The sequence below is a fragment of the Mirounga leonina genome, unplaced genomic scaffold, assembly GCF_011800145.1.
Source record: "Mirounga leonina isolate KUSES-001 unplaced genomic scaffold, KU_Mleo_1.0 Mir_125, whole genome shotgun sequence".
In the NCBI taxonomy this organism is placed as follows: Eukaryota; Metazoa; Chordata; class Mammalia; order Carnivora; family Phocidae; genus Mirounga; species Mirounga leonina.
Window position 1 is genome coordinate 76,774,985 of NW_023270305.1, and position 23,602 is coordinate 76,798,586.

Genomic DNA, 23,602 nt, shown 5'->3' on the forward strand with positions numbered 1-23,602 from the left:
ACAGATAGCACAAATCGCACACCTAAAGTCTTGAATCTATCTTGCTGTCCTGAAAGGCTGAATATGTCTAACTATGAACAGAGCACGTCACAACACCACTCCTTGCTGGCTAACCACACCGCTCTAAGGAGAGGTTGGTAATTCCAGAGCAGAGCTGCGTGGACTGCTGGCTCTGGGTGTCCTCACCGACCGTGCGTGCCTCAGAGGAGTGCCGATGCCCTTGGACTTGCAGCTGCATCCTCTCTTGCCGAGACAAGCTTCCTCACCTGCAAGCCCCACCAGGGCCATCGGCAGCTGGACAGCCAGGTGTGGATTCAAACTCCACTTACTGGCTGAGGAGCTCAATCCAAGTTTTGTAGCCACTTTCCCATCTGTAAAATGGGTGACCCAGCCCTACCTCAAAGGGGTCATGAGAATGAGGTGAGATTAAACAGATCTGCGCTACAGGCTGAGCCCTAACAGAGGATGCCAGCACACCACAGGCACTCCTAGCCCACAGGGTCTGGCTCCTCTGCAACACCCACTGCAGCCCTGCAGGGCACAGCCTCCGGACTGCAGGGCGCCGTGCTGAGCGCTCAAGAGTCCAGAAGGGTTATGTCCACTAAGGAAGAAGGAAAGGCAGCAGAAGTTAGAGTTCTGAAAATCAGTCACTTTCGAGGGGGAACCCCAAAGAAGGTCTGATTTGCCCCAGACCAGGCCATTCCTAGAGGGGTCAACCCTGACCCCCCAAGACCAGGCCATACTCAGAGGGTCAGCCCTGACCCCTCAAGACCAGGCCATACCCAGAGGGGCCAGCCCTGACCCCTCAAGACCAAGTCACACTCAGAGGACCAACCCTGACCCACCCAAGACCCGGCCACACCCAGAAGACCAACCCTGACCCCCCAAGACCAGGCCATACCCAGAGGGGCCAGCCCTGACCCCCCAAGACCAAGTCACACTCAGAGGGCCAACCCTGACCCCCAAGACCAGGCCACACCCAGAAGATCAACCCTGACCCCCCAAGACCAGGCCATACCCAGATGGCCAACCCTGACCCCCCAAGACCAGGCCATACCCAGAGGGCCAACCCTGACCCCCCAAGACCAAGTCACACTCAGAGGGCCAACCCCGGCCCCTCAAGACCAGGACATACCCAGAGGGCCAACCCCCCCCCCCCCCCCCCCCAAACCCGGCCCACCCCCAGGGGACCCACCCCTGCCCCCCCCCCACCACAATACCAGGCCACACCCAGAGAGGGCCAACCCCACCCTTTCTGGTAGCTAATAATAAAATCCTGAGTAAAAAGATTTGTTTTAACGTCTTAAACGTTTACCTTTTCACAATCTTCACATGGTGGTTTATTTTCCTTGGTTTTGTCCTTATTTTTGTGTCTAGGTGGGATTACGGATAACAACTTTTCTTCCTTCCTGCTCGTCTGTGTTTTCTTACTTTCTGTTCCTGGCCATGCATCCTGCCAGAGCAGGAACACAAACACCTCTCCACCACAGGAAATGCACCCATGTTTCTTCCTCCTCAGCAAGGATCCAAACTAAGGAGGGAGACAGAACCCCAAGGGGGCCCGGTCTTGGACCCATGGCTCTCCCTGCAAGGGAGCAGAGTATTTGTGAGATGAATACCAGGGGAGGGACGGTGTGAAGCCCATGCTGGGCCCGCCTCTCAGAACTCGGGCACCGCCTTTGGCCACGCTCTCCCCACATCAAGAGGCATAAGCTCCACTCGTCTGCTGGGTGGCCACCAGAACCAGACATGACCCTGCCCTCCAGGGGCACGGTCCCTCCCTGACCTCAGGCCATCCAGAAGGAGCAGGAGCAGTGCTATGGAGCAAGGGGCTTACATCACATCTGCTCCTAAGTCCCAGCTCGAAGGGGCAAGTGGTATTCCCAGACAACAGTGACTGTAACACTCCCCCAGGCAGACAGGAGTCCTTGAGCAGGTGCGCTAAGCAATGTGATGAGCCCAGACGAATCTACAGACTACTGGGTGCAATTAGCCTAGACCCCAGGCTTCTCAAAAAGCACAGAGCCCTTCTTCCACAAGGTCTTCCCAAACCTAGTGCTGTGACAGGAAGCGATCCATACACTGTTCCCACATGTAGAGCCCTCAGCGTCCCAGGGAGAAGCACACTATTAACTTGACCACCAGTGTGACTCCTCCATCCCCGCAGCGATCATCTGTTGGGGCCTCCTGTGTGTGCAGCACAAGCCAGACATCCCACAGCAGAGGCAGCTTTCCCGTGAGTGACTGTCCCTCACAAGGAAGGCCCCTGCTTTGCAGGGACACCCTCCTGTCAGGGCTCTTATCAGGGACACTTAGCCACAGATCAACTGTACACACAAGGGGCTGCTAATGGGAACATGACTTCGCAGTTTTCAGAGCAATGCTACCCATGCCATTAACCTCCCAAGACCTCTGTGGACAGAAATGTAAATGCTGACAGATCCAGATTTTTCTAGATGCTATATTCCTGAGCTCATGAGCCAGATGACGTGTACAGATGCAGTGCTAGTATGTGTTTGAAAAGAGCACCCTGGCTATGGCTAGTGCCTGGGTGTGTATCACTGTTCGGGGCATACAGTCAGTGCTCAACGAATGCTGGCTATAGTATTACTAAATACTACAATTATCATGAGGTCATACCTTGAGGAAGTAGGTATTACCTAGAGACTCACTAGACTCATTTAATAAAAACCAAGAGTTCAATTAAAATGTCCTATTTGCCCACCAGCTTTAACCTATATAAAAACTCACTAAGAAATACCACAAGACTGAAAGCACAAGCCAACATTTGAGAAACACGACAGTATTCAAACTTATTATGCAATAAAATGCAACACGTGCCCCTCAAGCACTCAGGTTAGTCTTCTCAAGTACCAACATATCCAGAGGTTGTTCTCTGTATCTGGTAGACCGTCCTAAATTGTGGAGTCAAGTATTCTGGACTTGACTTGAAGTCCTATAAAGATAGGTCCTTTCCAGAACTCATTTACGTTTCTTAAAATGAATGGATAATATGAGTCAATTGCTCAAAGTAGCTTAGAAAGCAATCAGTGTTTCCTCTGAGAAAGAAGACAGAATAAATAAATACCTCCATCAGCACAGTATTCTATGGGTCTTTAATGTTGGTATTTCATTAAAGACATGAGGAAAAAAGCTCCTGACAACTCTCTTCTGCGAAAAAAAGATGCTCAGGGACACTCAGTGGCAGGCACGTTGACACGCCTCTTCCGCCATGCAAAACATGACCATCTGAGCTCACCGGCAGGCAGGATCCTCGGCCTCAGAATGCTGCTCTCAGGGACAGACATCCAAGTCTCTTAAGTCCTCGGAGCATAGGCCACATCAGCTGACTCCAGTCTGCAATGATTTGCCCCCATGCCCTCCCTCCTCTACCAGAGGGCACGTCCATGAGGATGTCAGAAAGCTGGTCCAAGCTCAGAGACAGTGACCGCAGCCTAGCTGGGCCCTCGCCTAGAGTCACAGTGCTGTGACAGATGGGTCACAGGTTCAAGGCACACAGAGGCAGAGCCAGGGTGGGAACCCAGACCCTCCACCTCTCAGTCTCACGGGCTCCTTCTGCTACAGTATGCAGGTGAGCAGATCCGCAACATGACGTCATCCATGGGAGAAGCCCCCAGTGTGGCAATGAATAATTAAGAAATCAGGAAATAGTAAATAACTATAAATAACAATTCCTAAAAAGTTTCAAATTAAAACAATCAAATTCATTTTTATACCTATTAAGTAACTCAAAGTAAAAATAATAATAATAATAATAATAAAGTTCACTGATTTGGAGGCTTCAGGAAAACAGAAGCACTTACTAACTGCTGGTGAGCAATCAGGCAATAGAGAAATGTACCGTTAATAGCCATGCAACAGCATTCCACACTGGAGCATTTATCTCCAGGAAATCGTTTTTAAAAAAGGACATACACAGGAAAAGCTGTTGATAATACTATTAATTTATAGTAGTGGGAAACTAAGCTTCTCCAGTAGCCACTGTCGGGCAAACTTAATCATGGCATTTCACTTCTGTATGGCGCTATGCATTTGATGGAACGGGTGTTCTGCGCATCTACACCCCAAGCCCCCAGAACGCAGCTCCATACCTGCTTCATGTAAGCATAGCACATGGTCTCAGCAACGCGCTTCCCTTCATCGTAGCAGGCTCGGGGTCCTATTGGATTCACATGGCCCCAGTATTCCTCACTCTGAGGGTGGACTTCAGGATCTAGGAGTGTGGGAAAGTGAGACTGTGTGTTCATCAAGTTCATATGCATTCTGAATGATGAATATTTATGATGCACAAGATTGCTCTAGAAAGACCAAGGTAAACATTTACAAATGGGGAGATACCTATCAATGTGGCACAGTCCATTCTCCCCAGTTCCAGAGGGATGCACTCTTCTTACCTCCCGTATTAAGTAAAGACAGTGTTTTACAGGGAAAAAAATAACTTATAAGACCAAGGTGACTCAATTGCAAGTCTCCCCTCTCCCCCGTAAATTGTTCTTAACATTTAATTATACAAACTATAATTAAATGTAATCTATGTGAAGGAATATATGGTTCCACTTTATAAAATAATCATAGTAAAGCATGTACTTACTGAAATAATTTTAAGAGCATCTCTGTGGAACACGTGGACTTTCCCATGTGCCAACAACATGAGAACAAACTTGAGGAGCTCACTGAGAACCTCAGTGAGACGATCAGTACCCTGGTCTGTGTAGGCAGAAGGACAGAGTGTCCTAAGGCAAATGACTACTTGACCCTTTAGCACACATTTTATATTCCCAATTCCTGCTTTTCTCGTGTGTAAATCAATCACATTTTAAGATGTGCCAAGGGGACAGACTATTTAAAGAAACCTAGTAACAAATACTTTTGTAACACAAATATATTTTTGAAATGTGAATTAAAACCTTATGTATATGGTACATACAGCCATAGTATAAAATGTATAAATCTTTGCCAAGAAATCTGAACAATGTACAGGAGCTCTATGTTATAAATTCATTTCTTGCTTATCTTAAAGCCAAAATCTGACTTCAGCTCATGGGGACAATGGGACCCACGCAGCTCAGAGACATGAATACACAGGTGCCGAAGCCGGCCGGCCCCCTTCAGGAGGCTGGCACTCCCCTGCAGTGTGATGGAATCAAGGCACAGACTCAGACCTCTCTAGCCACTGCTGTGGTTTAAAATTCTCTTAAAAGGGGGGCATAGTTTTACTGCAGGATGAGAGAAAAGGTCTATGGCGAATATTCCCTGAGAGAAGAAAACCAGTGACTTAATTTCACACAGATGTAACAATCAAGAGACCTTTTTTGGGGATTTTTGACAAGAGCTGGGCCACCTAGACTCCAGAGAGACTGTCATAAATTGAGCAAATGGCAAGAAAGAGAAGATCAGGCATACCCCTGACTCTACTCCTTGATGGGCACCCCTGGGCTGAGGTGTCCAGATGCCCAAGGTTCAAGACACAGCTTTATAAAGTCCCCACACCTTGTCGTTAAAAAAGATCTAGAGTCGAAATTGATTTCCAATTAGTCTTCCCTTCTCGGTATGTTGCGAGGGTAACCCACCAATCACCCCTCCACGAAGCATCCGTTTACTGCAGTGATCAAACACCGGAGCCAGCCAGTTACACCCTGATGTCATTTAAGAACCCTAAGGAACATGAGGTGTCATCAAATATGCAGATAATAAATGAGGCAACGGAGGAAGAAGGCTGGACAGGGAAAACATGTCATTGTGCCCTCTTGGACCAATAAGAGGAGTACCTTTATATTTGAGACATTTAAAAAGCTTTAGTCCTTTGAACTGTATCAACACCACTCCTCTTGTCACACAGAAAGCAAAAGGGAATCATCCAATGCCCTATAAAGGGAAACATACTGATCCCTTGGTAAGTCTTGCTACGGAAAGGACAGGAAGGAGAAATGCAAGTCCACTCAATGCCCGTTCCAAAAGCAACTGGCCAAACAGGTTGGCGGTGGACGCTTTTAACTGCCAAGATTTCAAAGTGGATTGTGCTCCACCTTTTCACAGGGATTACAGAGAACAGAACTGCATTTAGAATTTGTTTCTATTTTTTTTTCACTTGGTTCCCTTATTAAAAAAAAAAAAAAAACACATCTCTTCCTATGTGATCCCTTGCCCCGTGACTTCCTCATTTCTTCATCCAAAACAGTAATGTGCAGTAGACAAATTTCACCATGTCAGAGTCCAGATTCTTCTGCTTCAACTGAGCAGTTCTCCACAAACCTGCACAAGCCTGCACTGGTTGGTTTGGGGCCGAACAGAAATCAATGTGAACTGAACCACAGCCCTCACCCCACTCCGAATGCTGACTGCCTTCAAGGCCTCGACGGGGGTGAAGTGCTGCAGGTTGGCAAAACAGGCTCAGGAGTTTTCTGGCACTACCTACTTAAGATTCTTCCAGAAATCATTATACAACAGGTGAGGCAATCAGCACCTATCTCTTTGCCAAGCGAGCAAAGGCCAAGCTCTGCGATCTTGGTGGGTCAGGCTCACGGCACCCACTGCTCACACCGAAGAATAACATGGACCAGCTAAAAAAAGTGGCAAAAGAAATCCCTGACCAATGATCTCCGGGGTCCTTTCATAGCAGAATGGAAAAAATACTTCCATGGGTTTGTCCGAGGTGGGGCTTACTGGCCAGGTGACAGGACACGGTCCTCCAAGAGCGTTCTTCAGCAGGAGGAAAGGGGTTCGGCCCACTGAGAGCAGACATGGATGGCTGAGCCGGGAAGGCTCTCTGCTGCCTCGCACACAAACAGGGAGAGCAAGGTGGGGCCTTCTTACAGTGGAATCCTGGACTCATTTTTGCTTCCTTCTTCACCTAAGACAGTCCCATGGGCCCAGAGCCAGTGCCCTGTGGGAGCCCCGCCACTCACCTCCATACACCTCCGAGGTGGAGGCCAGCAGCAGACGAGCACCGACTCGTTTGGCAAGTCCTACAGAAAGCAAAGATAGGATCAGAGAAGCTGTCAGCTTCAGGGAAACGAGGAGATGACATGTGCATGCCCATTTTTGTAGCCAATTTATGAAATTTTTTAGTATGAATTGTCTCTGATCATTTGTGCACGGTGAACCATCCACTCACACTGCCATCTACACTGGAACAAAAATAAAAACAAAACCAGAAAGAAAAACACAAATGAACCCTCGGAATCACAGTATTCAGTCCGATACTGATAAGTGGAGGCAGGGGCAAATGGAGAGTCTGTTAGTTTGGGAAGGTGGATTCAGGGTTACCGCTGGTAGGCAAAGGCAAGGCCGTTTGCACCCTCACTTCCACTATCCCCCCCACAAGCCGGTCCACCTGCCACTTCCTCAACACGCCACCTGGCGTTCCGAGTGTGCCTGAGCTAGTCTCCCCGGCAGGGCCCCTCCACCCTGTCCTCCTGCCTCCTTGAGGCTCAGTTTCAACAGCCCCTTCTCCAAAGAAAGTCACCACATTCCTGTGTCCAGCTCTGAACCGTGTCCTGCATAAGCCCCCTGCAGGTAGAACAGGCTAGAACATCGTGCTCTATGGTGGTCATATAAGTAGGCAAAGTCCTCCAGACACAAACTCCCAGCGTTAAGCAGTTCCTCAGAGGCTCACAGCAGCCCTGAGCCAGAGAAACCCACTGCCCTTCGCTTAACCCAGGGTCTCCCGAATGTACTCCCTCACGGAGCCTTTGTGCACAGACATCACCAGACCGAGGGGCCAGCTGTGCCATGCACTGAGGTGCCCGTGAAGTGCATGTACACACCACCTGCAGACGCTTCTAGGGGCGGCCGGCGACCTAGAAAGGCCCCAGTGTGCGGGGCCTGGGGGAGGAGGGGTGTGGGAGCACCGGGGGAGGGAAGCAGGGAGCTGTGAAGAGGGAAGATGAGCAACAAGAACAAGAGAATCAGGCTCCGAACAGCAAGGATGTGGAGATCATCTGTGCAAACGCCACAGTGCAGTGGAACAAAAAGTGTTAGAGGGACATAGCAGAATATGGAACTTACGGGCTTTATAACTTATACCACAATGATAGTAGTTTCAAAAGGAAGGATCCCGAGCTGGTTTGTTTTTTGTAATAAACTTTTAAGACAACTGTAGATTTACATGCAGTCGTACAAAGTAATACAGAGGAACCCTGTGTACCGTTTACCAAGTTCCTCCCGACAGTAAAACCCTGCAAACTAGAGTACGACATCACAAGCAGGACAGTGACACGGATACACTCAGGACATAGAGCATCTGCATCATCACAAAGACCCCTCAGTGGGGGAGCCAGGGGAGCCCATGTGCGCCGCTCAAGTGCCCAGGTGTTTATGCAGAGACTGGACAAAGAAGTCTCATCCTGAAGAAGCCGAGCACAGGCCCAGAGAAGGGGGGAGCCACAGACAGGGAAGGGCCCCACCAGGAAGGGGCCGTGTGGGGTTTGTTGCATCTTGTCTCAAGTGCAGAATGATTAATGACAGCACCTCTCTCCGATCAGAATACGAAGTCCCGCTTAGGGTCTCTGTCGCCTAGCAACTCTCCCTCCACTTCGGGTTTTGTCCTTGTCGTTCCTGAAAGGAGTTTACCCTTCCTTCCAGACTTCCAGGTCCAACCTCAGCCATGGCTCAAGGGTCCCTTCCGCCTGGAACTCTAACAGCTTTCACTGGAACAATCCCTTCTTCCTCGGTGTCACTGGTGCCTGGCCCATATATCACCTCCTCCAGGGAACACCAAGGCCAAGCTCCCTGCCAGAAGAGCCTGAGGATGAGCCTAATCTGAGGGCAGGACAGTGCCTTGGGCACAGTGACTGCACCATGAATGCTATCTTCTGAAACAGCCTGGGCTTCGTGGCTTTTCCCCAGTTGTATCTAGCTCGATACGAAGGAGGCAGCCAGGGAAGCAGAGAGAGCATGGGCAGGGGCAGGAGCTGATGGCGGCAAGAACAGGCAGCAAGCAGCTCTACCAACATCTCACCTCGGAGCAAAGTGGGGACTCTGTTTCATCTGGTGGCCAGGGCATGGGTTGCAACAAAGAGGAGAACAAATGCCCTTTCTAGACTAGGAGAATGAATCATTTCACTTCACATGGAGCTTGACCCCCCAGAATGTTTAGTCTGAGAGATCCGAAAACCAAACTCCGGCTGCCCTTTCAATCCCTTGTCTCCCAGCTTCCCCAAATGAAAATTTAGTGCTATATTTACCAAAATCCATTCATAGAAGCTGTTTTAAATGTTCCCATAATTAAATCCATTTTTCACTTGACATTTTAAAAAGTGGTTCCTTTTTTCTACTTTGCAACTAATCAAACCCCTAGTTTTTGAAACCCGTGTCAAACTTCAGATGTCTCTAATTTAAGCATTAATATGTACATGTCACCCACAGCTATAAATCTGAGGCATGTTGTTTGTGAACGTGCACGGGTGGCCACCTTTACCGGTGTTCATGCTGTCACCTTTCACCTTCAAAGTGAATACCACAGTTCAGTCTAGACTCAGGTACTCAGCTTGGACAACCTCATCAGGTCGGCTGCTCTTCTGCTCCTCCCAGGAGCGCTCCTGACAGGCCGTTGTGTGCAGTCCACACAAACCCAACCCTGGATCAGAGTCGCCAGTGCCTCTTCCAGCCCAGAGGCACACACACACCATGTCACAGGGGAAAGGGAAGAAGGATGCGTGGTCACAGTGACGGGTGGTCACTCCCAGGGGATTTAACTGAGGCAATGCAGACCTGTTACTATGACTGTGCCCCCTGTGAAAACTGATGGCTCATAAACGCACTCTGAAAGAGCATGGACAGGGGATGAAGGAGGGGTCTAAAGACCAAGATCAAACTCTAACAGAATGTTAATGACCTATGCCTGGAATTGTCTAGAACATTCCTAGCAACAGCTGCGAAATAAGGAAAGGACAACTTACCCAGCATGTTTAGTGTCCCAATTGTATTGGTCTTCAGGGTCTTGATGGGGTTATACATATAGTTTGGAGGGGAGGCTGGAGAGGCCAGGTGGTATATCTGGTCAACTAAAGGAGACAAAAATGGAAGTATGTAATTTCCAAGGAAAACACTAAAAACATTCTGAACTCCTAAGAATCAGGCTGTATGATAAAGGCATTTCTATATCTTTCACTGAAGTTCCAGTTGTTACTCCTTTATTCTTCATAAAAACAAATTTGCTTTTGCATTTAGAAGAACTTTAAACAAAAACAGCAAGTCTAACTATCAGGGCCTGTTCTCCTCTAATCAGAGGCAATCTGATTACCGAGTTGACTGTTTCTGAGATCTGTCCCAGATACGGCATGCAAATCAGAAGGAAGACCGATTTTTCAGACACTGAATGAAGCATGACTATCTAAAGCAAGTAAGGTTTTTAATTTGTAAAACCAATCTGACATAAAAGCATTAAAATATGCTTTACTTGCTTTGTTTTCACATATTTTGTGTACATAAAACCAGACCCTGAGATGACAGTCGGAGGGTCGCTTTTGTTTGTTTTCGTTGACTGATTATTTATTGAGGATCTGCTCAGTGGCTCATGAGCAAAACGACACCAAGGTTAGTAACAAGATTTCAGTCATCAAATGCCTATCTCAGGGAGGACACAGGCGGAGATACAAAGACCAACTGCCAGCTCTGGAGTATGCTGGTCTGATAAAGGAGACTGAGCGAGGGGTCTGGCCTCTAGGTGGACCTGGCTGTGCAGAGAGACGGGCTAGGAGTTCATTCACGCTTGGGCTACTTGGGAATGAGGGTGCTGTGCACCAGGGATAGGAAAGGACAAGAATTTCTGCCGAGGCTCTGAAAGATCTAAGTGACAAGTTCGATATGGCGACAGCGTATGAGACTTTAAATACCAGGGTAGAGTCTGAACTTGCGCCGGTAATGAAGACCGTGGAGTTCTGAGCAGGAGACATTTTGAGGACACAGATTTTGACACCAAACACTAAGCAGCTGATAATGCATTATAATTACTACCATAATTTTGAGGGTAAAGTACCATTATTTCTGTTCTACACAAGAAATTAAGAAGCTTGCTGGTGAAGCAGCTGAATAATGACAATGCCAGGATTTGAACCCAGTTCAATATAAATCCAAACCCAGAGCTTTTTGAGCATTATATGGTACTGTTGTCAGTTCAGCTAGAGTCAGGAGAGTGGTTTTTAAATTTTTTTTTTTTTTAAGATTTTATTTATTTATTTGACAGAGAGAGACACGGCGAGAGAGGGAACACAAGCAGGGGGAGTGGGAGAGGGAGAAGCAGGCATCCTGCTGAGCAGGTAGCCCGATGTGGGGCTCGATCCCAGGACCCTGGGATCAAGACCTGAGCCGAAGGCAGACGCTTAACCGACTGAGCCACCCAGGTGCCCCAGGAGAGCGGTTTTTAAAGCTATGAATGGCAAAACGACTGGGTTCTGCACAACTCCCCTCGTGCACAGGCATCCGCTGTGACATCACCATCCCCGACCCTTGCTCTCCAGGGTCAGGGAGCACCAGCCACACAGCAGAGAGGCCCCGGGGAAGCAATGATGAAGAAGCATGTATCCCAAGGCCATCCCTGCAGACAACCAAGTCTGTCCAGTGCCGTCCCACTTCAGCTCCAGGTGAGAGAAAATATCATCACCATCATGGGGGATCCAAGACGCTGCTGCCAAAGTGAACCCTCCCTGTACACAGCTTCAGCCCCCAAGCAAGAAGGCCTGCGGGGACCTCCCTGGCCTCCCACCTTCTTCCCAACCAGGGACCATTGCTCTCTTTTAGGTAACGGCACATTAAGGGCTGGGTTTCAGAAACGACAGGCAAAACAGGCCAATGGGGAAAAACTGTCCTCATGGTGAATTCTCCAATATAACTTTCTCAGAAAACATCCCTTCCCACCCAAAAATGCCCAACCTCCCCACCCACATCCACTCACTACTCATTTCCCACTGAAAATCTCCTGTCATGCCCAGGATGGCATGGGAATCACCGCAGTGCCTTCTGGGGGCCGGGGTGACTTCTGAACACACTCTCCCACCCAGGGGTGAGAGCCGGGTGACAGGTTCTTATCTTCAGAAGAGGGACAGAAGTGGTGACTCCACACAAGTGCATGATATTCTACGCTGTGAGCTTGGTCTCTACCTTAATTCACCCTAATTATCTCAGTCTTTCAAACCCAACACAACTGGGAGGCTCAGTTCACATGAGCCACTAAGACTAGGAGAAGGGGGAAGCCAGATGGTTCTATGCAGATAGTATCTTTGGGAAGGGTTCTAGGAACTGCACAGGCTCATGGAACACCTGGTAATGGTTTTTCCTATACAGTGACCATACCTCAAGGGAGGCAAGAACAACCTGTAAAAGACTGCAGCTCTCATCTTCTGGATATTTATTTATGAGACTTTTTTGGCTAAGACTATTCAGGCCAACTCCTGAAGTGATTGTTTTAAAAAGTCTTCTTATTTTAAAAATACTTCTGCAACACCATCACTATCAAAACTTCAACAGTGATTTTTGCAGAAACAGAAGAAAAAAAAATCATCCTGAAATCCGTACATAATTTCAAGGGACCCTGACTAGCCAAAACAATTTTGAAAAAGAACAAAGTGGGAAGACTTACATTTTCTATTTCAAAACAATACAAAGCTACAGTAATCAAAGCAGTGTGTTACTGGCATAAAGACAGACACACAGACCAGTGGAAAAGGATATGGAGTCTAGAAATAAATCCTGTGTACATGGTTCAGTGATCTTCAACAAGGATACCAAGCCACTCAGTGAAGAAACGACAGTCTCTTTAACAAACGGTGCTGGGAAGACTGACTATCTACACGCAAAAGAATGAAGTTGCATCCTTATCTTACACTACATACAAAAATTAACTTAGAACAAACAAAAAGAACAAAACGTAACACCTAAAACAATAAAACTCTAAGAAGAAAACAGGGAAAAAGCTGCAGGACATTAGATTTGGCAAAGATTTCTTGGATGCGACATCAAAAGCAAAGGCAACAAAAGCAAAAATAGAAAAATGGAACCACGTCAAATTTAATTACTTTTCTGACAGTATCAAAGGACCCAATCAACAGTAAGAAGGCAAACTACACAATGGGAGAAAATATCTACAAGTCATATATACGAAAAGGTGTTAATATCTAGAATATATAAGGAGCTCCTATAAATCAACAACAGAATCGAGTGACTCAAAAAATGGCAAGGCACTTGAATGAGTAATTCTCCAAAGATGACATACAAATAGCCAACAAGCACATGGAAAGAAGTTCAACATCACTAATCATCAGAGAAAGGCAAATCAAAACTACAATGAGGTATCACATCGCACCCATTAGGATGGCTACTATTAAGGAAAAAAGAAAGGAAACCGAAAATAGCAGGTACTATAGAGGATGTGGAGAAAGTGGAACTTTGGCGCACTTTGGTGGTGATACAAAATGGTGCAGTCACTATGGAAAACAGCGTGATGATTCCTCAAAGTACACAAACAGAATTAACATAAGAGCAGGAATCCCACTTCTGGGTATATACTCCCAAGAACTGAAAGCGGGGCCTCAAAGAGACATTGGCACACCCGTGTTCACAGGAGCACTGTCCACAACAGCCACCTAGTGGAAGCAACCCAAGCATCCAGGGACAGATGAACAGATAAAGAAAATACAGTGCGTGCGCGCGTGCACACACACACACACACACGGAGAAATGTTATCCAACCTTAAAATGAAAAAAAAAAAATTCTGTCACATACTACAACAGGGAGGTACTTTGAGGACATTACCCTAAGTGAAATAATCCAGTCCCAGAAAGACAAATCCTGTAGGACTCCACTTATATGAGGTACCTAGGGTCATCAGACTCAGAGACAGAGGTAGATCAATGGTTCCGGGGCCTGGGGGAGGAGTGTTATTGTTCAATGGGTTCAGAGTTCCAGTTTTGCAGGTGAAAAAGTTCTGGGGATCTGTTCTAACACAATATGTTTACCACTACTGCCTAGTACCCTTGAAAATGGTCAGGATGGCAAAAAAACTAAGATACTCATGAGCAGTAAAAGCAGATGAAAAGAGTATTAGTGGAAAAAGGGTGTAAGTTTTACTAAGGCTGAAGTCAAAATGAATGCTTTGGGTTTATATATTTGTTCTCCTCCCTTTCTCTACCCTGGGAATATAAGAGCTAAAATCAGGCTCCTGAGCCACTGCCACTCACTCAAGATTCCCAATCAATCCTTGCTATACAGCAGTTACCCAGTGAAGCTTTTGAATGAGGGATACCTGGACCCCTGGCATCCAGATGCAGACACTCCAGGTGGATATATTTATGTACATATATATATACACACACACTCATATACATACACAGATGTACATATACACCACACAAACACTTTTAAAGCCACATCTGAAAACTACTGATTTAAAAAGCACCCATGCTTTCGAAAGACTAATCTTTCTTCAAGAGAACTAAGAAAACCCAAAACCTTTTGAAATTGTTTAGTCTTAACATGCAAATTCATTAAGAGGAACATCCTGTGAATGCTTTCTGACCGCCCCCCCCCCGCAAGTTATTCTGAGTTGATAAACAGCTACAAATAAAAAGCAAACAAAAAGTTTATTATGTGAAGTATAAGTTAACAAGCCAGGTCTCACAGAATGCCATCCTTCTTAGGCTGTTTTACCCTTTGCAGCCTACAGACAGGACCAGTAAGAGCACGGGTCTGTCCCTGCTCACCTGTTTCAGAGCTCAAGGACTGCAGGTGTGTGCAGCAGACCACCAACTCCACACGCACGTGCTGCACCTCCTCCCTGGAACACACCTCATCACACCCCAGTGCCACTCTAGAGCAGGAGGGGGCCAGGCCTTCGGAGCTGAGCGCCACCCAGGAGAGCACATGCCAGCGTGCCTGACCCCTGGAGCTGGCGCCCTTCAGATACCTGCTCACGAAGGTGCCGCCACCACGTGCTTCCCAAAGACCATTTAAATCAAGGGTATGGGTCGTGATCTCACAGAATAAATCATTTAGCACTGTTTTTACTCTTGAGGTGACAACATCTACAGCGAAGAAAGTCTTTCAGTGCATCAGAGACTAGAGAAGTTCGTCCCTCGTAAGTCTGACATCAAGCAAGACGAAAACGTTGCCAACCCGCTCCCTGTCTCCTTCACGTATGCAGGAGCCCACGCTTTCTCCCTCGAGGCTCAAGTCATATGTCAGTTTGTGTGGGGAGCCCTCTTGAACGCCCTGGTCAGGGACAATCACCCTCCCCGCCCGCTGCCCATGCCACTGGTTAATTACTGCATTCTGCCCTGTCCAGAGCTTCCCACACGTCCTCTTCACCAGATGAAAAGTCCCTGAGAACAAGTGATCCTTCTTCTTCCTTAGGCTCTCCACACAGCTTTGCTCTCGGCAGGAGGGTGCCCCCACCCTGTTACCTATGCGCACACACAAATGCAGATTCCCAGGCAGATCTAATGCATCAGAAGGGCTAGATGGGCCTGGGGATCTGTGATGGAAAACCAATTCCCCACCATGACTGGGGCCAGTTTGGGAACTGTGCTCACTAAAAGCGAGCTGAGTGAAGAGATGAGCCATAGACTGGGGCGTCTTCATCTAAAAAGCTATTCCATCTGGTTTGTTGGTGTTTTCACATCTGGGGTTCAGCTTGACTGCAGCTTCCTGGTCATCCCACCTGGAAAGGCTAAGGTGTGCCCTAAAAACTATGTCCACTGATGCATGGTGTTTAAGAAGAACCTGAAGTCTTACGAAATCAGTATTTCCAACAGCTCTTCTTTCCCATGAGAATGTGTTCTGCTGGGAGTGTTAGTGACAGTGACTCCAGTTTCCATACTAAAAAGGCTATTGAGTAATTATTTGGATAAGGAATTGTGAAGAGGAGAGCAGGGGGGTAATTTTAGAACAAGCGTAAATAATCAGAATGAGAAGTGCTACAAAAATACTGAATAATATCAGAGCAGCAAAGTTAACCCTTACAGCCCAGGGGGGAAGGAAGCCTTCAAATGATGTAAATTGCATTGTAAAACACGTACACCAAAAATGAGCATTACATTCAAAATCTAAGCTGAAGGGACGGAGAGGAAGAAAACAGGAGAAAAGAAAGGCAGGGCCATTCATTCGCGGGAGCTGCACCTCTCAATGTGACCACCAGGTGACCCTCCTGTGATCCCGAAACATTTACAAGGGCCATGCGCTGTAATCATGGCCAGAAAAATAGCCTAAGCCAGGAGCCCTAAAAGAGCTCAAATTAATGATCAAGGAAGGGAAACAGTAAAGCAAACTAGTGTTTTCCTTTTTCGCAGAATTTCCTTAAATAGGTCCAAAACAGCCTTCCTGCTAGAACACAAGGAGTTATTTTTATGCTGGGAAAAGGATGGGCAAGGGGTGGGGTAGAACTGAGGCGAGCTCAGCCCCACCATGAATTCAATTCTTAAAACAACAACCCTGAAGCTACACTAGCCACAAACCAACTTCCCATAGGTCTTCACTGTGCCTGAAAAACACACAGATGATACATAAATATAAAAGGAAACGGTGTCAACATTGAACAACTCAAGATCACCCAAAATTATTGTTCAGACTCCATCAAAAAAATCAAGTGTAGTACGGGGCACCTGGAAGGCTCAGTCCATTAAGCGTCTGCCTTTGGCTCAGGTCATGACCTCGCGGTTCTGGGATTGAGTCCTGCATCGGGCTCCTTGATCAGCAGGGAGCCTGCTTCTCCCTCTGCCTCTGCCCCTCCCCCTGCTTGTGCCCACCCCCATAAATAACATCTTTGAAAAATTAAAATTAAAAAAAAAAATCAAGTGTAATCTCCTACCAAAGGGGAAATCCACATAAAAGCCAACTGAATGTTTATATCTCCCCGATTTTTTTTTTTATTTTAAATATAAGTTCCTACGTCCAACTGCTTCCCTGTGCCAGAGCCACACCTTACTGAACTAGTAAGATACCCATCAAGGAGTTGCACCCTGAAGCTTTGAAAAAACTATAAAATAAAACAAAAGGTTGGTTCTTGCTGTGAATCTGTGTGATTATTTAGCATATAGTGAAATCCCAGCATAAAGATACTCCTGTTTATCCATGTTCTTTCCCCTCGGTCCAGACCAGAGCCCTGGCATAAATACTGCACAAGATGTCCCTCTCTGCCACATGGAATGTGTGGTCTTAACCCTTGCCCCCCAACACCGGTATTTATGGAAAACAGGATTTAAGGAGATATAGGACTTTTCAGTGTAAAGGCCAAACTTCTCTTGGCACAAAGAACTAAAAGAGTAAAAGAGTGGGATTTTTTGCCTTGATTTCATATCAAATAATATTGACTTAATGCAAAGGGAAGACTGTACATGCCAGAGGTCTGGCTCAGCCCCAGGATCAAAAGTTCCGGTCAGCGCTGCCGCCTGTCAATTTCCTGCCACAGCTGGCAGCCGCCCTCATCCCTCTCGGAACCCCCCCAAGTGCTCAGGGGTCACCATGATAACACTGTGGCGAGAAAGCACCTATAGGCCAGAGCCTCACTGCAGGAGTTCCCCACGGCTCCAAGTTCAACAGAGTGGGGGATCTTGGATCTGCTGCCTCTGCATTTTATGTTTACATTTGCAACAAAAACTGAATGGGATAAAAAAAATTCTAAATTATAATCCAACAAAAATCTTGGAATCAGAATAGCACTCCTCAAATACCTACATCAACACGGACCCAGCGCTCTTGGCAAACACAGTTTCCATCCCCCATTCATGGTCAACTCCAGGCTATCTGGGTGTGACAGTCCAGCCTCTCCTGTATTCCCTGGCAGGGCGCCCGCCCCTCCTCACCTTGCACAGGATCCCTGCACCTGGGAAACGGGGGGATCACAGGACTCCATGCGCTGGTTCCCTCACCTGCACACGTGAATAATAACTGCCTACCTCACCCATACGCTGAAAGAATTAAGTCTGTTAATTATACACAGTGATTAGAACAGTGCCTGGAACACAGTGGGTATTCATGAGGTGTTTACGATTGTCATTTTCTGCTTTCACTGTCCTGGACCTCTTACTCACGGGTACCGCATGTTCCAGGAGCGGGCTCCCCATGATGCAATGAGTGTCTCATCTTTTTCTGTCCTCTACAGAAATGTTGCTTTCAAGATTCCTGCTTCTGCAGATGGTGGACAAGTAAACTGGGACAGCTTTTGGGAGGGGCCCAGGCTGTATACACCGGGAGCCTGGACATGAGTCTAAGGAAATGGCGGGCGGCTTCTCAAGGAGGGGTCATCATTGCCCATACTTACAAACTCCCCAGATGGCCCACAGCACCAATATAAAACTATATTATATTCATAGGGAAAGTGCTAATAAAATAACCTCCTGAACACAAATCTTAGCCTAGCCTACGTTACATGTGCTCAGAACACTTACATTAGCCCATAGTTGTGCAAAATCCTCCAACACAAAGCCTACTTTGTGATAAAGTGCTGACTGTCTCAAGCACCTTACTGAGTACTGTACTGAAAGTGAAAGCGGAAGGGTAGTCTGGGTATGGAATGCTTGTACATTTATTGGTTGCTGACCTTTGTGATCGCTGGCTGACTGGGAGCCGCGGCCACTGCCCAGCATCACAAAAGGACAGGACTGCACGTCCCTAGCCCAGAAAAAGATCCAGATTAAAAATTCGAAGTATGGGGTACCTGCGTGGCCCACTCGGTTAAGCATCTGCCTTCGGCTCAGGTCATGATCCCGGAGTCCCGTGTCCGGCTCCCTGCTCAGCGGGGAGTCTGCTTCTCCCTCTCCCTCCGCTCCTCCCCCTCTCAAATAAATAAAATCTTCAAAAAAAATTCAAAGTTGGTTTCCACTGAATGTGTACTATTATCACACCACTGTAAAGTCAGAAAATCCTTTAAGCTGACCATTGTAAGTCAGGAATTGGCTAGACCTCCATCCTCCTCCAGTAGAGTCAGCTCTGTTCTGAAAAAGCCTCCAGGGTCAGTGCTCCTGTCCTATGCATCCCTAATCCTTGCTTCTGCGATCACACGGCTCTTTCTCTAGACATGCTCCCTTCTCAGGGAGCCTGCCTGGGGCCAACACCTGCCCACCAGCGCTCCAGGCTGGAACAAGGGGCTGCCCAACGCTGAGCCTCCTCTCCACCATCTCCGTGGCCTGGCATCTCCCTCACAAAACCCGAACACACCCCGTAACCCCCCAACCCTGGCTCGTCTGAAACTTCCCTGCGCCCTTAATATATGGGTTGGAAGAATTAACTTGACTCCTTCCTGAGATTCACCGTCTGAAACTTCAATGTCTCCTTTGGTAAAAATCCAGAGTTCTCTTGAAGCAATATACAGCCAGACTCAGTTACTTCAGGGAGCATTACAATTCCCTCCAAAGCAGCGATATTCCTTCTCTACAGAGTAGCCCAGACAACGCAGAGGCCTCTAACAGAACCCCTATCACACCAGCACTGCTGGCCTTCATCAGTTTTACAATTCATGACCACGTGACCACCCCCCGCCCCCCCCCCGCACTCCACGGTACCGCACTCTCAGCCCCGACCCCAGGGGGTGGCAATCACTTTCCCCCTTCCCAATGCCGCCACCACATTCTGAGTGCAGACAACAGTTAATTTCCCACAACAGTGAATCGCTAATGCCTCTGCTTCTGAAACAATGGTTACACTCTGAAAATAACAAGAGGAGGAAATCTGTGCTGAAGGAAAATTAATGAAGCTCTGCTAGGACACTGCCAAATTAAGTGACAGACACCACTGTTACCCCGTTACAGCCCAAACAACTTGCCAGCCCTGGAAAAACAAATAAACTAAAACAAATTCCGCAAAATGCTTTTCAGAGCTGAAGAACATTCCTGGTATGGTGTCAATACCATATCAAGTGGAGTTTCTTTTACTCAGAAGAAGGTACTCAAAAGGAGAGTTATGTATTGAACGCTGGGTGTGCATACTTTGTAATACACTCTCCTGCACACAGGAGAATAATTCTATCACATCAACAGGACACATTAACTTGTTCATTGCTGCTAAAAGACCGCCGTACACATTACACCAAATGGTAATCCCACTTAGTATGAGCACAGGCTGTAACATTCGATCAGAGGAAAAACTAACGTGGAAGTAAATCATGGCAGGCACTGTAAGCACAGGCGAGGACAGGTCACTCAAGGGTGCCCTAAATCATGTCATCCTTTGTGTGACAACGCAACACCGAGGGGAGGGGGCAAATCAAACTGAGTTCATCTGGTTAAATTCACGCTGTGTCTGGCTTGCAGTGGGGAGGATTACTACCTCTGAGACGCAGAAGTGCACCCACAAGCAGGATCCAATGATGGATGCTCTTCTCCCTGGACGGGGCTCAGAATCAGGTGGGCACTGTGGGGGCAGAAGGACTGAGGAGATGGGGAGGTTGGGGAGCAGGTGGGGGACTATCACGGGCACGTATAAGAATCTTACGCTAGGGTTGGAGAAAGTGAAAAAAAAACAGGCTTTAGACTGTGGGGGTGGAGAAATGTCTTCTGCTCTCCCTCACGGGTGCCACTCCCACTGCAGCAAATGGCAGAAGTGTGAACCCTTTCTTGTGGGAGTCCATTCGGTGCATTCATGAGTGTCCTCCACATGGAGTCTACAGTCAGAACTGGGAGAAATGGTCTCCAGTAGTTCTGGTGTCAAAGCTCAGAGGCAAAGCAGATAATTTACTTACCAACATACCGTTTTTACTAAGTTTTGGTAGTACTGAAATTATGTGATCTATAGTTTCATTTCACAAATGTTTACTGCCATGTGCAAAAAAAGGGGAAAGAGGAATAATAATAGCAGCTACTATTTGGAGAGCACTTGCGAGGCGCCAGCCCCTGTGCCAAGCCCTGCAGTTTTGTACTGATGCCCTAACAAACTTAGAGGCTAAAAAAAAAAATGCCCACTTATAATCTACCGGGTCTGCGGGTCAGAAGCCAGGCGCGGTGTGGCTCAGCTGGTTCTCTCTCTGCCCTCACAGGCTGAAATCAGGTGTCAGCAGGGCTGCATTCCTGCCATTAGTGGGTGAGTCAAGCTGTTGGCAAAATTCAGTCGCATGAGGCTGCAGCACTGAGGTCCCCATCTCCCTGCTGGCTGTGGGCTGGGAGCTCCCAGAGGCTGGCCGCAGGCTCTGGTTCAAGGCCGCCTTCTGAGCCAGCAGCCGTGGGTCAAGTCCCCCTGACCTCCCCAGTGCCTGTCTCTCGGAAGCATCCCTTCTACTAGATCTCTCCAACTAGCTCCTCCACCTACTGCTGCCGCTGCTTTTCAAACTCACGTGATTATGGGGCCCACCCACATAACCCCAGGGAATCTCGGTGTCTTACTGATACCAGCTGATTCACGACTGCAGCATGCAGACTCTCACACTTTGCAGTTCTGCCTGTGAGTGCCTGCCCTATCACGTGCATTACCTCAATTAACCCTCACAGCAAACCCACGATCAGGTCCAGGGGGAACGTGAGCCTATTTATCTATTACCTGGATCATCTAGTTCACTTCACAAACTACAGCCTAACCCCAAAATAAATCCCCGATAGATTAAATAATTACATGTTTTAAAAAAACAACAGCAAAAAAGTCACACAAACAAAAAACACCATGGCTGAATATTGCTCTATTCTTGGACACTTAGAACATAAAAGAAATAGAACAACAAAGGGGGAAAATAAACAGATTAGACTGTAATTATAAAATTTCAATGGAATTAAAAGGCAAAAGCCAGATTCAGGGGGACGGGCAAATGTTAAATATATACCAAATGATTAATATCCCTATTATGAAGAACTCCTACGAAAAGCAAATTTTTTAAAAAAGGTAAAAGAACTATTTAATTTTTTTGTGTGAATTTTAATATGTTAGAAAACATCTAGCTTTTTTAGTCAAAGAACCATGTGTTTTCTATCGAATTAGCAAACTATTTTGTTAGTAGTTTTTGAAGATAATGCTCAGTGCTACTCCTGTGTTCGTGAAACAGACAACACCGAACAAGGAGGACATAGCAGCATTTGGCAAAATTCGCGTTTGAACTCTTTATTAAGGAAATAAAATTCAGAGGAAGATAGTTATAATAAAACACTGGAGAACATTTAAGGATAGGAGCAAATAAAGCATGGTATACCCATATGATAAATCCTGCTCAGCAACTATACCGGCTTTCCAAGATACTTTGTATTGACATGGGAAAATGTCCATGACTGGATAACGTGCAAAAGCAGAACACTACCCTATCCATGCAGGAGGAGGGTAGGTGATAATCGAGCTTTGGAGCCTGAAACCTGAGGCTGAGTTCTGGCCGGACTGCTTAACAGCCCGATGGCTTGGGGCAGACCACAACCCAGTTCCAGTTTTCCATAAATATTCAAGGGGGGATGATACCATTTACCTCTCAGGGCTCTGGTCAGATTTAAATGAGAATGAACGTGAAGTCTGGTGATCCTAAGATGCCTGCTAAGCAAGCACCTGTTAGAGGTTCTCATCGGCACCCCTCAGACAAACCCTCCCTCCTAGGCTCCTGTGGCTGTTGTAGGTGAGGTGCCACACACTAGGTGAACTAAAACACCAGAAATCTCTTTTCCCACAATTCTAGAAAACAAGGTGTTGGCAAGTCCACGCTTCCCCCAAAGGCTCTAGGGGAGAATCGCTCCTTGCCTTGTAGGTGGTGCTGGGGCTGGGGCTGCATGGCCTCAATCTCTGCTCCGTTGGTGTTCGTGAGACCTGCTCTTCTCCCCATGCATCTGTGTCTTCTCCATTCTGTCTCTTATAAAGACACTCGCCAGCACCAGCCAGCACCCAGCAGGAAGCTTGAAGTACTTTTGCACAAGTGGGGCAGGCAAAGGATGTGTTACGCAGTGGGGAAGGTCGTGCACTACACAAGCCCTTCTGGAACAGACCATGACGATCAAAGCCAGGAGGGCTCGGGGCAGTGCAGCCAAATGCCCACAGTGCCGTCACCGTTCTTTATCACAGAAACTAGGATAGTGCCTTGTACCCAGTGAGACCATTTCAGAAACAAGGCACAGCTCCCACTCACTGTGGTCGGGGCAGAAGGCTCTGGCTGGGAGCTGGCTGCTCTGGGGAGCCCACCCACCAGGCTCGATGTGCTGTCAGTGTGCACTCTCACTCACCTTCGATGTAGAGCGGCTCCACCACGTCGTGGTTAATCAGCTCGAAGTTCTCATGGCCGATCCAGTGCTCCACATTCCTCTTCCTCCCCGTGAAGAAGTTGTCCACCACAGTCACCTCGTGGCCGTCCATCATGAGCTTGTCGGTGAGGTGGGAGCCCACGAACCCTGCTCCTCCGGTTATCTGCATGCGCCCCACATCCCCAGAGAAAGCACAAGAGGACACGGTGACAACCAACTTCAAGGGGATTTGGCTTTGGTGCAGCCACAACTTAAAACTTGGAAGGAGAGCAAGGAAGGAAGACGCTAACAGTTTACAGACAGCGTCTTAGCTCTTCCTCCAGAACAAACTGTCACATACTACTGCCGACTTCTAAGCAGCACCCAGTCAATAGTACAGAAAAATAGTTTCAAGTTTCCAAATGTCTCCTCTAACAGACAATTTTACATTAAAAAGTTCTTATTTTATAATGGAAAGAAC

At 47.4% G+C, this 23,602-nt stretch overlaps 1 protein-coding gene across 2 annotated transcripts in view; it reads right to left on the bottom strand.

Annotated features, from left to right (window-relative positions):
* The window catches only part of UXS1 (UDP-glucuronate decarboxylase 1), a 99,117-nt gene that overhangs the window by 24,392 nt on the left and 51,123 nt on the right, over positions 1-23,602 (bottom strand). For both annotated transcript variants that reach the window (XM_035001897.1, XM_035001898.1), the window contains exons 6-9: positions 23,125-23,305; positions 9,921-10,025; positions 6,927-6,986; positions 4,113-4,234 (exon numbers count right to left, since the gene is read on the bottom strand). In XM_035001897.1, the coding sequence (XP_034857788.1) occupies positions 4,113-4,234; positions 6,927-6,986; positions 9,921-10,025; positions 23,125-23,305 (468 nt within the window). The remainder of the gene's footprint in view (positions 1-4,112; positions 4,235-6,926; positions 6,987-9,920; positions 10,026-23,124; positions 23,306-23,602) is intronic.